The sequence below is a fragment of the Pseudorca crassidens genome, chromosome 6 (assembly GCF_039906515.1).
Source record: "Pseudorca crassidens isolate mPseCra1 chromosome 6, mPseCra1.hap1, whole genome shotgun sequence".
Taxonomy (NCBI): Eukaryota; Metazoa; Chordata; class Mammalia; order Artiodactyla; family Delphinidae; genus Pseudorca; species Pseudorca crassidens.
In genome coordinates, this window is record NC_090301.1 from 78,064,599 (window position 1) to 78,080,741 (window position 16,143).

Sequence of the window (16,143 nt, forward strand, 5' to 3'; positions counted from 1 at the left end):
AGAATTATTTGCTTTAGTTCTGTGAAAAATGCCATTGGTATTTTGATAAGGATTGCATTGAATCTGTAAATTGCCTTGGGTAGTATGGTCATTTTAACAATATTCTTCCAATCCAAGAACACAGGACATCGTTGTTTTCAACTTCTTTCTTCAGTTCTTGTAGTTTTCTAACTATGGGTCTTTTACCTCATTGGTCAGATTATTCCTAGGAATTATATTCTTCTTAATGCAATTGTAAGTGGGATTATTTTCTTAATTTTCCCTTCTGATAGTTTGTTGTTAACATATAGAAAAGCAACATATAGTATATCATTTGCAAACAGTGACAGTTTTATTTCTTCCTTTCTAATTTGGATTCCCCTTATTTCTTTATCTTGTCTGGTTGCTGTGGGTAGGACTTCCAATACTCTGCTGAATAAAAGTGGCAAGAGTGGGCATCCTTGTCTTTTTTCTGATGTTAGGAGAAATACTTACAGCTTTTCACCATTGAGTATGAGGTTGGCTCTGGGTTTTTCATATATGGTCTTTATTACTTTGAGGTATGTTTCCTCTATACCCACTTTATTGAGTGTTTTTATCACAAATGGATTTTGAATTTTGTGAAAAGCTGTTTCTATTAAGATGCTCATATGATTTTTATTCTTCACTTTGTTAATGTGGTGTATCGCATTGATTGATTTGTGGTTGTTGAACCATCCTTGCATCACTGGGATAAATCCCACTTGATTGTGGTGTATGATCCTTTTACTGTATTGTGGAATTTGGTTTGCTAATATGTTTTTGAGGATTTTTGCATCTATACTTATCAGTGATATTGGCCTATAATTTTCTTTTTTTGTGTGATTTCTTTGTCTGGTGTTGATATCAGGATGATGCTGGCCTGGTAGACTGAGTTTGGAAGCATTCGTTCCTCTTCAGTTTTTTGAAATAGTTTGAGAAGAGTAGATGTTAACTCTTCATTAAATATTTGATAGATTCACCTGTGAAGCCCTCTGGTCCTGGACTTTGGTACTTTGGTTTCTTGGAGGGTGTTTTTGTTTGTTTGTTTGAATTACTGATTCAATTTTATTACTGGTAATTGGTCTGTTCATGTTTTTTTTTCTTCCTGATTCAGTCCTGGGAGATTGTACATTCTAGGAATTTATCCATTTTTCCTAGGTTGCCCCTTTTACAGGCATACAATTGTTCATAGTAATTTCTTATGATCCTTTGTATTTCTGCATTGTCAGTCATAACTTCTCTTTTATGTCTGATTTTATTTATTTGGGCCCTCTCTTTTTTTCTTGTTGAGTCTGTCTAAAGTTTTATCAATTTTATTCATCTTTTCAAAGAACTAGCACTGAGTTTCGTTGATCTTTTCTATTGTTTTTTTAGTCTCTCTTTCATTTATTTCTGCTCTGGTCTTTATTTTCTTTCTTCTATTAACCTTTGCATTTTGTTGGTTCTTCTTTTTCTAGTTCCTTTAGGTGTAGGTTGTTTATTTGAGAGTTTTCTTGTTTCCTGAGCCTGGCTTCTGTTGCTATAAACTTCCCTCTTAGAACGGCTTTTGCTGTGTCCCAAAGATTTTGGATCATTATGTTTCCAGTTTCATTTGTCTCCAGGTACTTTTTTTATTTTTTCTTTGATTTTTTTTCAGCGGCTCATGGTTATTTAGTAACATATTGTTTAGCCTCCATGTGTTTGTGTTTGCAGTTTTTTTCTTGTAGTTGATTTCTAGTCTCATACCACTGTAGTCAGAGAAAGATGCTTGGTATGATTTCATTCTTAAATTTATTGAGAGTTGTTCTTTGACCTAGCATATAATCTCTCCTGGAGAATGTTCCATGTGCACTTGAAAAGAATGTGTATCCTGCTGTTTTTGGATGAAATGTTCTATATATGTTTGTTCCATCTGCTCTATTGTGTCATTTAGGCCAGTGTTGCCTTATTGATTTTCTGTCTGGATGATCTGTCCATTGATGTAAATGGGGTGATAAAGTCCCTTACTATTATTATATTACTGTCAATATTTCCATTTCTGTTTGTCAATATTTGCTTTATGTATTTAGCTGCTTGAACGTTGTGTGCATAATTTACAATTGTTGTATCTTCTGTTGGATTGATCCCTCTATCATTATGTAATGTCCATCTTTATCTCTTGTTACAGTCTGTTTTAAAGTCTGTTTTATCTGATATACATATTGCTACCCCAGCTTTCTTTTTGTTTCCATTTGTATGGAACACATACCTTTTTCCATCCACTCACTTTCAGTTGGTATGTATCTTTCGATCTAAAGTGAGTTGCTTGTATGCAGCATGTATATACAAGTCTTGTTTTTTAATTTATTCTGCCACCCTGTGTCTTTTGATTGGAGCATTTAGTCCATTTACATTTAAAGTAATTATTGATAGGTTTGTACTTACTGCCAGTTTGTGAATTGTTTCTGGTTGTTATCGTAGTTCTTTTTTGTTCCTTTTTCCTTTGATCTCTTGTGATTTGATGACCATCTTTAGTGTTACATTTGGATTCTTTTCTCTTTTTTGTATGCGTATCTATTGTAGGTTTTGGGGTGGGTTTTTTTAGTAAATCTATTTATTTATTTTTGGCTGCGTTGTGTCTGCATTGCTGCGCACAGGCTTTCTCTAGTTGTGGTGAGTGGGGGCTATGCTTCATTGTGGTGCGCAGGCTTCTCATTGCAGTGGCTACTCTTGTTGTGGAGTACAGACTCTAGGTGCATGGGCTTCAGTAGTTGTGGCACACAGGCTCAGTAGTTGTGGCTCGCAGGCTCTAGAGCACAGGCTCAGTAGTTGTGGTGCACGGGCTTAGTTGCTCTGCGGCATGTGGGATCTTCCTGGACCAGGGCTCAAACCCATGTCCCCTGCATTGGCAGGCAAATTCTTAATCACTGCGCCACCAGGGAAGTCCTTATTGTAGGTTTTTGATTTGTGGTTAGCATGAAGTTTATACATATCAACATATAGATATATATCGAGACATATACATACATATATAATCATATGTATATTTTTTGACTTGATGACTTCTTTTTTTATTAACTTATTTTATTTACATACTTGGCTGCATTGGGTCTTCGTTGCTGTGCACAGGCTTTCTCTAGTTGAGGCAAGCGGGGGCTACTCTTTGTTGCGGTGCACGGGCTTCTCATCGCTTTGGCTTCTCTTGTTGCAGAGCACGGGATTTAGGCATGTGGGCTTCAGTAGTTGTGGCACATGGGCTTAGTTGCTCCACGGCATGTGGGATCTTCTAGGATCAGGGCTCGAACCCATGTCCCTTTCATTGGCAGGTGGATTCTTAACCACTGTGCCACCAGGGAAGTCCCGACTTGATGACCTTAAGTTCAAAAACATTCTAACCACCTTACATTTCCCTACATTTTTAGTTTTTTTATGTCATATTTTACAATTTTTCATTTTTTGTATCCCTTAATTACTCTTGTGGTTGTAGATGAATTTACTATTTTTGTCTTTTAACCTTCCTACCGGCTTTGTAAGTAGTTAATCTACTACCTTTACTGTATATTTGCTTTTACCAGTGAGATTTTTCCTTTCATAATTTTTGTATTTCTAGTTGTGGTCTTTCCGGCTTAGAGAAGTCTCTTTAACATTTCTTGTAAAGCCAGCTTAGTGGTGCTGAACTCTTAGCTTTTGTTCGTTTGTGAAACTCATCTCTCCTTCAAATCTGAGTGATATCTTTGCTGGCTAGAGTATTCTTGTTTGTAGGTTTTTTCCTTTAATCACTTTAAACATATTGTGCCATGTTCTTCTGGCCTGTAGAGTTTCTGTCAAAAAGTCAGCTAATGGTCTTACAGGAGTTCCCTTGTGTGTAACTGGTTGCTTTTCTCTTGCTGCTTTTATGTCTTTCTTGGTATTTATTGTTATGCAAGACATCCTTATTTTTGTGTGTGCTTATCTCTTATAGAAAAGGCCACAAATGAGTACAACACTACCGAAGATTGGAGTCTTATTATGGACATATGTGACAAAGTTGGAAGCACTCCTAATGGGTAAGATGCCCAGTCATGCCCGCTGAATGTCTAGGAACTTAATAATCTGTGTCTCTTATCCTGATGTAACTTTGGAAGGAAAATGGGATTTTTACTATTTCCTTTTGGGGGATAAAAGTAAAGACATGCTGGGTGGCTGGATTTATGTGGTTAACCTCATCCTGAAAGAACAAATGAAAAGAATTGACCAAAAACTTGAAATATTAAAACACATAATTAAAGCCTTTTTACAGCAGGGACACACGTTAACAATGAATAGACTTAATTATTTAGGGAATTCCCCTGTGACTTAGACATGTTTAATAATGAAGTAGGTAAATACAATAACATAAAACATATATACTAAAAAGACCTTTCAATAATGAATAGGTAAATGCAATAAATCATAATGAAAAAATGAATATAAATAATGGTGCTTTGGGGATGGAATGGAGCAGTCAAGCTGAACTGATTATACGTTAGAAGTTTAGAAGACTGATGAAAGCATTTGTTTTAACATTACAGCTTTTCAAAGTGCATTCATGCATGTTTATACTTAAATCTTTTGAGACTGTGTATCTTGCTAGTTTTTTTTCCCACAAGATAAGAATTTGCTCTGTGAAAGCTCAGTCTGTCTTGAAGAAATGAAAAGGTAATTTATATGATATTATTCTCTTGTGTTGACTGACCTTTTTTGAAATGATTTGGCTCTTCATTTTTGATTTTGGAATGTACAACCTTTGCAACAAGTTTTCTTTTTCTTTTTTTTCTTTTAAGTTCTACAAGTCTATGAGCAAAACATTGTGTAAGATCATTTGATAGATTGAGTTCTTTAATGAAGTGACATTTGCAGGTGTATATATAAGGTATTCTGCTACCAAATAAGTTTAAATTTAAAAGTAAATGTTTGAATTGAAATTCTGAATACTTAACCTTCTTCATTTTTTTAGAGCAAAAGATTGCCTAAAAGCCATAATGAAAAGGGTAAATCATAAGGTTCCTCATGTTGCTCTGCAGGCGTTAACTGTAAGTGAAAGTCTTGTTATTATTTGACCCAAATTTTAAATGTGTATTTATTTCAGTTAAGTAAGATAATATCTCAACATTTATATATTGATTTTTATTTTAATTAATAGCTTCTTGGGGCTTGTGTGGCAAACTGTGGAAAGATATTTCATTTAGAAGTATGTTCCCGTGATTTTGCAACAGAAGTACGTGCTGTGATAAAAAATAAGGTAAATTTTAAAAAGAGAAGAAATTTGTCATTAAAAAATATATATGCTGTGTTATTTTTAACTATATAAAGCATTAATAGAGTTGTATAGTAAGGGAAATCATTTTAAATAGATTTGAAATGAAAAAAACTTTCTGTTCTAAAATTTGTTGTTTGCATTTGTAACACCAAAAACTGTTTTCCTCCCCAAATCATATATATTAGTGATAATAGCTGATCTTTATTGAGGGTTAGCAGTCACTGCTTTAAGCATTTTATGTATGCTACCTTTTTTAAAGCTCTTAACAACCCTTAGAAGTTAGATTCCCTTATCATTCCTATTTTATAGATGCAGAAACAGACTTAAGAGAAGTTAAGTAACTTGTCTAAGGTTATGCAGCTACTAAGTGGCATAGTTGATGTTCATATTCTGGTTTCTGTGACTTCAGAGTCCAAACTAACCACCATTCTGTCCTGATTCCCATTAGAGATGGTGAGCAAAGGGGGCCTTTATTTTAGAGCAGGGTGGAGAGGGTCTTCTTGATGGGGTTGTTATTAATTTATTTCTGTTAGAAGCTCTGAAGCACTATTCTCTTGCTATTAGTGGCAAAAATATCAGAATTTTAGTTTAGTTGATATGAAAAGCTTAATCTAATATTGAGAATATTAAGAAAACATAAAAGAAATAACCTCTGAATATAATAGATTCATTGTCATTGTATAAGGCATAAATGTTGATGTTCAAAAAGGGTAATTTTCTGGGCTTCCCTGGTGGCGCAGTGGTTGAGAGTCCGCCTGCCGATGCAGGGGACACGGTTTCGTGCCCCGGTCCGGGAAGATGCCAGGGAGTGGCTAGGCCCGTGAGCCATGGCCACTGAGCCTGCGCGTCCGGAGCCTGTGCTCCGCAACGGGAGAGGCCACAACAGTGAGAAGCCCGCATACCGCCAAAAAAAAAAAAAAAAAAGTAATTTTCCAAGAAACAACTATATATTAAAATGTAAATAAGCATTTATCAAGTGCTCATTTAGGCTAAGGATTGCTAGACTTTTGTTGATGTTCATAAAATGAGAGAATTTTGGTGGTAATTCTCTTTGTTAAATAATTCAAGTACTTATTTTAACAATTTTTTTCTTTGCCTTTTCTTTAAAAGGCTCATCCTAAAGTATGTGAAAAACTGAAATCTTTAATGGTGGAGTGGTCAGAAGAATTTCAGAAGGACCCACAGTTTAGTCTGATATCTGCAACTATTAAATCTATGAAAGAAGAAGGAATTACTTTTCCTTCAGCAGGTTCTCAGGTAAGAGATCATTCAGACTCATGGTTGACCCTATACTATTTTGAAGATATATACCTTGGGTAAAAGCTGGCAAGGTTTATCTTAGTCATCATTGCTTACCTGCACTCTACAGGAGTCTGTCTAGCGTAGTGCCTTATATTGAGTAGACATTGTAATTGTCAAGTGAATTACTTCTACAAATGAGAACTTTGAGAAGTGAATCATCCATAAATAATCTGTTTAATGCTACTCTGAATGTAGAGTCATGCAAAAGGCATAGATGTGTGAGAGAGCCCTTATGTTCAAGAAATTTATAGTCAATTTGGAGGGTAACTATATACATGTGAAAAATAACTAGTTATAATTGACAAATATGGATGAGGGATACACAAGCTAGATGCCAGGTTAACTACAGATTGGGATGGTGAAGAAGGTGAAGAGTAGAATTTTTAGGCTGGAATGTATTTCAGTATGTAGAGAGGAGTAAAGAGGTCATCAAGGAAGGAATGACATGAACCAGTTCATGGACTTGAGAAAGCTCAAGACCTGTTTGTTGAAGAATGAATATGCCTGGAGTGAATAGTGTAGTTTACATATAAGATGGGGTGAACTATAAGATGAGAAATTTATTTGGAGATGTAGGGGGTAGCTTTAGTAGGACAGGGGTGGGAGCAGGGATGATGAGTCACAGAGTAGGTTGTTTTTTTTAGTCTGTGGGAGAAAAACACTGTGTCTTGGCTTTTGCTCTCAGTGCCTCTTCTTTTCCAGGATGTGGGCTAGGCAAAGAGACTAAGAGAAGTACTGTATATTTTTTTTAAATTTTGGACTGTAGACTGAAGACACAAAAAGAACCTTTATAGCTGACCAGGCCTAAGGGTTCAAGATAGAATTTTGAGATAAAAACCTTATAAGTAACAAAAGTCTAGCATTTTCCTGCTCTGTCCTTTCTGCAGGTCATTCTCAAAAATCTGTGTTAAAGAACTGGTTGATGGTTCAGAATCCTGGACATCTCTGTCTTCCATGCCTTTAAGTTTAACCATGACCTTCCTTAGTCCTCTGCTATGCCTGAAGAGCCACCACCATTCAAACACAATGAGTAGTAAAAGGGGGCTTAACGTGTATGCCTAGAGCTGCACCTTTTGTCTGCGTCCTCCCTCCTCTTTTCTTCAGTCATTATCATGGCTTCTTGCTTCTACTGCTCGCATAGCCCTGTGCCTCTAGCAGTATAGCACCTCTCACTGAATGAGAGACCTTGGACCACTGAGATCAGGAAGTGCAATCAGGAAAGATTCATATTTAAGTACTTTCTGTATGCCAGGTTCTGTGTCAGATACTAAGATTTATGCAAAATGTAAGCCGGTTCTTTTTTTAATGTTTTCTTGAAAATTCTGATGTTCTGTTTTAGTGCTTGAAAACAACTACTTAATATTATCACAAAGACCTTCACTTTTAAGTGGAACTTAATTAACTTTTTAATTAGCATGAGCGAATAATCATAGAGCTTGTGTTTTCCTTGAAAAGGTAGTTGTGTTCATTTTACTCATACATTACAGACTGTCTCAGTTGCTGCCAAGAATGGTACGTCATTGAACAAAAACAAAGAAGATGAGGATATAGCTAAAGGTAAATAAAGGATCATGCACGTGTAATTTAGTGTTGCTAATCTAAAAACTAGTGGAGTCTGAAAAGTAAGAGAAACAATTGACGAGATATAAGATTGATTGAACTCATAAGCGTTGTCAGTAACATGTATTTAATGTCCTACCTTTGACGAGATTACATTTCACCTTTTCTTTAATGCCAAAGTTATGAGTCAAGCACAGAAATATGTTCATGACTTGTCCTATATGGAAAGCTACCCATATTATAATGTCACAATCTGTTTGCTGTAAAAATAATAGCTGCTATATATGACAGACTGTGATAATAAGGAATGAGCAAAAACTTATTTTAAAAAATGTCATGGTTCTCTGCCCTGTCCCCTCTCCCCTTCCTGCCCCCACAAAAGCTAATTGTTTAGCGTTCAACTGGACAAATAAGATATTCACTTGATTTATTCTTATTAAATAGTACATTATGTAATATTTCTTATTAAAGTTTTAAAAAATAAGAATTAATTCTGGCTGTCTTGTTTTTTGTATTTTAATTTTTCAAACTAGCTATTGAATTATCATTGCAAGAGCAGAAGCAGCAGCACACAGAGACAAAATCTTTATATCCATCTGCAGAAATTCCATCAAATAATAAAGTTGCAAGGAAAGTGAGAGCTTTATATGATTTTGAAGCTGTGGAGGACAATGAACTCACCTTTAAACATGGTGAAATTATTATTGTTTTGGATGACAGGTATGTTTTAAATATTTCTTGAATATTTTGAAGTTATTAAGTGTAATACCCTTAATTTAGAATGCTGGATATTCAGCTTTTGACTTTGGTGTATTTAAATCGTACTAGAACCTTTTCTACCTTAGTTATTTTTTTCTCAAATTAGACTGGGTAGTGTGAGTTTCTTATTCTTTTGTTAAATTTGGTAATAAAGTATTCTTTAGATCTTGGATTAAAAATGTATTAAATAATATTGTTTATTATCACAATTGGGAAACAGAAATATTCAGTCATCTGAATGGCATTTATATTAGGAGTTGTATATTCTAAAATTACTGGCAAAAAAAAACTTTAGGAAGAGATATAGTTATATTACCTTTGATCAGTGCAACCAAAAACTACTCAGCTCCTCCGCAATTCTTAATCTGCTACTGCCTCTCCCTCGCAATTTCTCTATCACTTAAAGTTGTAATAAAGAATAGATCTGTCTGTATTGGGCCTAAGTCTATTTTACTTTGCTTTTAAAAGAAATTGATGAAATTTAGCAAGAGTGAGACCTCATAGCTTGTTGCTGTGAAGAGAGATTGCAAATGTATTTGGTATCCATTATAAATAACTTAGTAAGGATACATTAGTATATTTTTAAATGTGTAGATACATAAAATCATTTTACTTTGCTACAGTAAATATTTATTGAGAAAATGTTATGTAAATAAGCTGTGTTTATAATAAAAAAGTGACCGAGGGCACAGTTCTTTCTTCATGAAACCTAGAATAAAGTAAGGAAGTTAAAGTTAGAGGTAATTAGGTGGGATGCAGATTGTGAATGCCGTAAGAGGTAACGTTGGGGTCCAGAAGAAAGCAGAATCACACCTGGTACAAGCATCTAGGAAAGAAGGCTTATCCAGGGGGTCTATTTCAGGTGTTTGGAAAGGAATAGACAAAATTATCATTTCCAGATTCTGTGGCTGTCCATTTACAAGGTCCAAGAGAATCAATGATCAAACTGTTAAAACTGATAAGAGTTCATCAGGTTGTTGGATATAAGCTCAGTATACAAAAATCAGTGGTATGCTTTAATCACAACTATTTAGAAAATGTAGTAGAAAAAAATGTCATTCTCTATAGTCACAAAAATTATAAATGATTGAGGAATAAATAAACCTAACAAAGGTACATAAGGACTTTATGGAAAAAATTATAAAATTCTTTGAAAGATACAAAGGAATATAAATATATGTAATATATTTATGTAAATATAAATGGAGAGAGATACCATGTTTATGGTGAAGAAACCTTAATATTGTAAAGATTTAATTTTTCCAATGTTAATGTATAAACAGTGCATTTCCAATTAAAAGCCCAATAAGACTTTTTTTTAGAGAACTTGAAAACATTTTAATTTTAACATTAATATGGAAATGTGAAGGTATACAGTAACATAGGGAAGGTACTTACCCTGCCAAGTATCAAGGCATATTAACAAGCTGTAGTAAATAAATACATAGACTGTTGCAACAGGATGGAATCCAAAAATAGGCTCATGAAAGATAGCAGCTTGCTGTTTGAAAGATAGGCTATCATAAATCAGTAGAAAAATTGGTGTACTATTAAGTAAATTTTGCTGGGATGGTTTTTTGTGCAGTATAAATAAAATTTGATTCAGCTTCACACAGTACATAAAATTTCATTCCAAATAAATTAAAGAACTAAACGTGGGAGAGGGATATAAAGGAAAACCTGAAACTATTAAACAAATATATAGGAGAATAGGAGTTCAAGGATAGAGAAAGATTTCTTTTTTAAAAAAGTGTAGGGACTTCCCTGGTGGTGCAGTGGATAAGACTTCATGGTCCCAATGCAGGGATTCAATCCCTGGTCAGGGAACTAGATACCACATGCATGCTGCAAATAAGAGTTCACATGCCACAACTAAGGAGCCCACCTACCGCAACTGAGGAGCCCATGTGTCGCAACTAAAGGAGCCCACGTGCTGCAACTAAGGAGCCCACCTGCTGCAACTAAGACCCAGCACAACCAGATAAATAAATATTTTAAAAAATAAAAAAAAATTAAAAAGTGTAAACCATAAAAGGTTGCTAAATTTGATTATAGAAACAGAAAACAACATGCAATAAAACTGTAAGCATATGTTAAAAGACAGTGACAGTTTGAGAGAAGGTATTTGCATAATGCAGACAAACAAATGCTAATCAGAATATGTACAGAACTCCTACATATCCATGAAAAGAGACAAATGACCCAGTGGAAAACGAAAAGTGGACAGAAGGTATGAACGAGCAGTTTACAGAAGAGGCATTTTGGATGCTCAGAAGTGCAGATGAGCACAGCAGTGAGATGATTTCTCCTGTGTGACATCATGTGTTGATTGGACAGTTAACACGTGTGAGCAGAAATGACATTCTCACACACTGCTGAGGGAAAGGAGGATGGTGAATTGCCACAACCACTTTAGGGAACATTTGGCAATACTAGTAACGTGTTCTGTGGCCCTGCAAGTCCATGTCTGTGAATAAGCTAGAGAATTGTTGCATGTACGCCCTAAAATCTAGAATGATTATTGCCCCAATCTTCATAAGGGTGAAAGACTGGAAATAACCTAAATGTCTGCCTGTATGGGGATGAATAAATCAAATATGCCATGTTTGTGTGATGCATCTTTAAAAGGAATAAGCAAGAGCTGAAAGTATTGACATAAAATTTAAAAGATGTATAATGACTAGTATTTATATCTATAGAGCTGACTATAGATATCTATAGGTATATAGATATCTATAGATATATAGATATTTATATCTATAGAGTTTACTATATAGATATTTATATCTATAGAGTTTACTATATAGATATAGTAAAAGAATAAAAAATACACTTGAAGGAAGGTGACATACCAACTTGATAGTGGTGGTATGAAAGATGGATGTGAGTTTGGGACTTGGGGATGTTGATAAAGGAAACTTCAGTGTTATTTATAATGTTTTGATTTTTTTTAAGGCCCAGAATCAAATATGACCAGTTGCTGATTGGTTCTAAATTTAAGTATGGGAGTATGGATGTTTTGTTTTATTTGTGCTTTTTTATAGTTCCTATTAAGTTTAAGAAGAACTACATTTAAATATAGTGGGATTTGAGCTGGTATTTTCAAAGTAGGCTAAATTTAATTTTTATCTTAATTACTCTTGACATTAGTGTACTGAAATGTAGAGTAACAAGTGACATTTTTGTACTGTATTTTCAGTGATGCCAATTGGTGGAAAGGAGAAAATCACAGAGGAATAGGACTCTTCCCATCTAATTTTGTAACAACTAATTTAAACATAGAACCTGAGGCAGGTAAGTTAAGTCTGAGGGAAGGTTGAATCTATTGAAGTTTTTTTTAACTTGAATTTTGTGGTTCAGTTTGAAATATAAAGTAGATTGGCATTTAACTCTTGTTTTAAATCATTTATTTATAAGGAATACAGTGTAACATACTGCTTACCAAATTAAGGCATTAACTTATCCCAGGTCAATTCCAAGAGTTATTTCCTTATCATTATATTTTAAATCCTTTGAGAGCTAATGTACAGAGGTACAATTAAGGCATAAAATAAGCTGTGCTTGACCATGTAAATATTTAAATCAATGTAATTATAGTTTAAGAGGCAGTATGTGTTTGTTCAGTACAAACAAATATTTGTTTTATTCATCACTGAAGCACAGTATCAAAGCGGGCTGGGGGTGGGGTGGTGGTTGGGAGAACTGGTTGACAAGTGCTGAGTTTGATTACAGGGGTTAGGAGTACGCCTAAGTTTTAGACTTTTCCTCACCTTGATTTGATCCTAGCGAACTCAGAACAATAACAAAGTCATGTAATCAAGGCAGTAGGTCCCTAGTTCAGATCTTCTGAACTTCACTCAGTTTTGCAGCCATAGACCGTTCCCCTCAGCTGCTGCCAACCATACAGAGAAAGCTTCCATTTGTTAGGCAGGCAGGGAGTTGGGGGGAGCTGAGTGTAAAGAATAGCTGATGATAACACTAATGATGGTGAGGATCAAAAATAGAATTGCTCAGTGGTGTTTAAGCACTCATTTGTCAGGTGTTAAGCCAAATCTTTTGCTTGCACTATTTCGTTTAATGTTCATAAGTCTGTGAGATAGGTACTTTTGTTACCTCATTTTACAGATAAGGAAACTGATGCTGAGGTTATGTGGCTAGTAGGTGACAGCCAGGATACTAAAGTCAGCTAGTCTGCCGTTAGAATATACTTGTACTAACTGACTCACTGCTGGACATACTGCTTCTAATCCTTATAGTTCTAGAGAAAGAACTTAAATTGAAAACTCTCTGCGCTGTGTGTAACATCATCTTTGTATGGGTAGGGTGATGCATTCAATTAAAATGAAGTGTAGAGAGATGAATACTGAGTACTCTGCCACTATTTATACTTTTTATTCCTCTAGTCTGACTCTCTAAGTAGGTATGAAAATTGGAGACACTAGTTTTAATAACTTGATAGACCACGCTCAGGGAATCCTATACTATGGTGATTTCCCCTTGGCATAGGCTAGAGAGATTGAGCTGCAGTTTTAAAAGGAAAAAATATTTGGGGTTTTCAGTAAGTCCTCATGTTATGCTGAGGTCTGCTCCTTAGGGCATATTTGAAAGTTAGCCAAATATTTGAAATAACTGTTGGGACTTATAAGTTCTTTGGTTATATAAATTTTGATTTTAATTTTTTTACTAAAATTTACTTTATTAAAATATAGTACATTATAGCAGTACTCCAGTGAGCATTTAAATAGTTTTTTGTATATGTATGTTTGTAAGTTATTTTTCAGCCTTCTTTTTCCTAGGAAAAGTTTCTGTTTTGTGTTGCTTTAACCGTTATCAAAGTTAGGTTGAAATCAAGTCTATTTTTTTGTACATATAGAAAATAATTTTTTATAGCAAGGAAAGAGTGTAGAAGTTGTTCATAGATTTAACTCTGAAATTAGCTAATTAGATAATACTCTGTCTACTCTCTCATATATATATATTCACCCTAGTGATAACACTCAGTTCTCAGGAAAGTATCTGTAATGACAGTTCCCATGAATTGCTTACTTGTTCCTCTAGAATGTAAGTTCCATCAGGGCAGGGATTCTTATCTGCTTTATTCATTGGTGTATTTCCAATGCCTAGAACAATGCCTGGCACGTAGTAAGGGCTAAATAAATGGTTGTGGCATGAATGAGTGAACATACGTAATAATTTATATTGATTATGAAATGTGATGATTATTTAAAGGGTTTCCATTTTCTTATGGATAATCACAGGCTACTTATAAATTAATGACTAAAATACCAAAGTAAATACTAAGGAACTTAAAGTTTACTTTGTTTCCATAGCAGCTGTGGACAAATTGAATGTAATTGATGATGAAGAGGAGGAAATTAAGAAATCAGAGCCTGAGCCTGTTTATATAGATGAGGTAGGATCCTTCTTTTGTTTAATGGTTAAACTGTTGAGACTTAAAATGTATTATCCTTGAGAATGCTTGGAAAGAGTAATTTTTATTATCATTGAAATTAAAACTCTTTGTAAAGTGTCCTATTACTTTTTTAGGATAAGATGGATAGAGCCCTGCAAGTACTGCAGAGTATAGATCCAACAGATTCAAAACCAGACTCCCAAGACCTCTTGGACTTAGAAGGTGAATATTAGGGATTAATGTCATTTAATGTTTTAGCTATTTATAATGTCTTAAATTTCTTCTGCCTTGGGTTGCTTCCAGAGTTTAGAAATCTCTGGTGGGAAATAGACTGGTGTAGTAAATGAGTAAACGTATTACTTAGAAGATGTTGCTGTAAAACTGCCTATCCTGTCCAGTGAAGAACTCTGCTTTTCTGTAATATCACTAGTGAAATTTGCAGTCCAAAAAAGGACAGAATTAGAAATAACAGCATATTAATTGAGTCAAAATGTTTGAAATTCTTATTCCTCTTTTAATTTTCTTGTGTCGTAACTTTAAATGTCAAAATTATACATGATCTGTGTTAACTTTGTAATGCAGTTATTTGATGCATGCTGATGTGTCTTTTTAGTCTCTAAGAAATCTGAAACAAAACAAATGTCTTTATGTCTTTTTTAATCCATTGGGAGAAAAATCTCTGTGATAAATGGATAAATGTTATTAAATTTTTTTATGGAAGAAAGCCTGGTTATGAATATATAATATTATGCTATTGTATCAATGTTTACATTTGGAGATATATAAAATGTTTTATTTTGAAATGGCTTAAATAAATGAAAAATGTTCATATCTAATCTGTACTTAATTACATATTTTATACACTGTGACTCAAATTCCTTTTACTTTAGCTAATAATAGTTTTCTAGGTATTTTTAAGATTTTTGAGGTAACTCCAAATTTCAGTCTGCAAACTTAGTACTTCCAGAGAACATGGTGGGATTTCTGTTCTGATTTTGACTTTGCCTTGGTCACATGATATTAATGTTGATGCTGAATAGTATTAAATTTGGTCTTTTATAGTACCTTCTCTAGCATAAACTTAATTCTCTTTGTATTTTGCATGGTGTTGCATATGGTGCTCTGTTGTTCAAAATTTTTGAAATTGACTTAAACTGGTTTTTAGTTTCAAGATTTTAAAATATTTTTGTATTTACAGATATCTGCCAACGGATGGGTCCAATGATAGATGAAAAACTTGAAGAGATTGATAGGTGAGATTCTTCATGCAGGAAATAACAAATATAGTTTTCCTAAGTTTACTTGTTTTTGGCAGAACTTTAAGCTAGGGAGTTTTTGTGGAACTGTTCCAATCTTTTGAAATTGTTTCTCAGTTTCCAAAACTCTTACAAACTAATAGCAGAATGGTACTTTTGATTTTGGTGCAGTTTTTTTCATGGCAATATATTACATGCAGAATGATAGACTCCAGCTCTTACAGTGCCAGTCTTCCTTTTCCTACTTGGGCTGGAGTTGAGAGATAATGAGTTGTGAAGAATAAAGCACAAAAATGGGAATAGGGATCTTAGGCAAGCATTGTTTTGTTATATAATGAGAAGTAGTATTTGTAAAACTTTCAAATGAAATTTCCTATGTGTTTGTGACTCTAAATCCAGTGTATATACCTTCTGTTCTCATTTTTGTTCCCTGTATTTCTGTATCTCTGTTGTCCTTTTAATTTCATTATCCTATCTAGTCTTACACTTCCTTAAAAATAGTAGCACTGAAAGACAGACTGTCAGGGTTTTGAGCTTTTAACTTAATTTTGCTCCTTCTCTTATTCCTCAGAGCTTTCTGTCTGAAGTCAGAGGGGGCAGCCGTAGTGAATGGCAGA

General features: G+C 34.3%; 1 protein-coding gene across 2 annotated transcripts in view; it reads left to right on the forward strand.

The window, feature by feature from the left end:
• STAM2 (signal transducing adaptor molecule 2) overlaps nt 1–16,143 on the forward strand; it is a 48,644-nt gene that overhangs the window by 24,673 nt on the left and 7,828 nt on the right. The window contains exons 2-11 of one of the 2 annotated variants that reach the window (XM_067741967.1): nt 3,920–4,004; nt 4,934–5,009; nt 5,120–5,218; nt 6,347–6,493; nt 8,026–8,095; nt 8,632–8,818; nt 12,057–12,151; nt 14,191–14,270; nt 14,405–14,492; nt 15,469–15,523. In XM_067741967.1, coding sequence (XP_067598068.1) covers nt 3,920–4,004; nt 4,934–5,009; nt 5,120–5,218; nt 6,347–6,493; nt 8,026–8,095; nt 8,632–8,818; nt 12,057–12,151; nt 14,191–14,270; nt 14,405–14,492; nt 15,469–15,523 — 982 coding nt within the window. Of the gene's footprint in view, nt 1–3,919; nt 4,005–4,933; nt 5,010–5,119; nt 5,219–6,346; nt 6,494–8,025; nt 8,096–8,631; nt 8,819–12,056; nt 12,152–14,187; nt 14,271–14,404; nt 14,493–15,468; nt 15,524–16,143 lie in introns of both variants that reach the window. The other variant, XM_067741966.1, reaches the window with a different exon arrangement.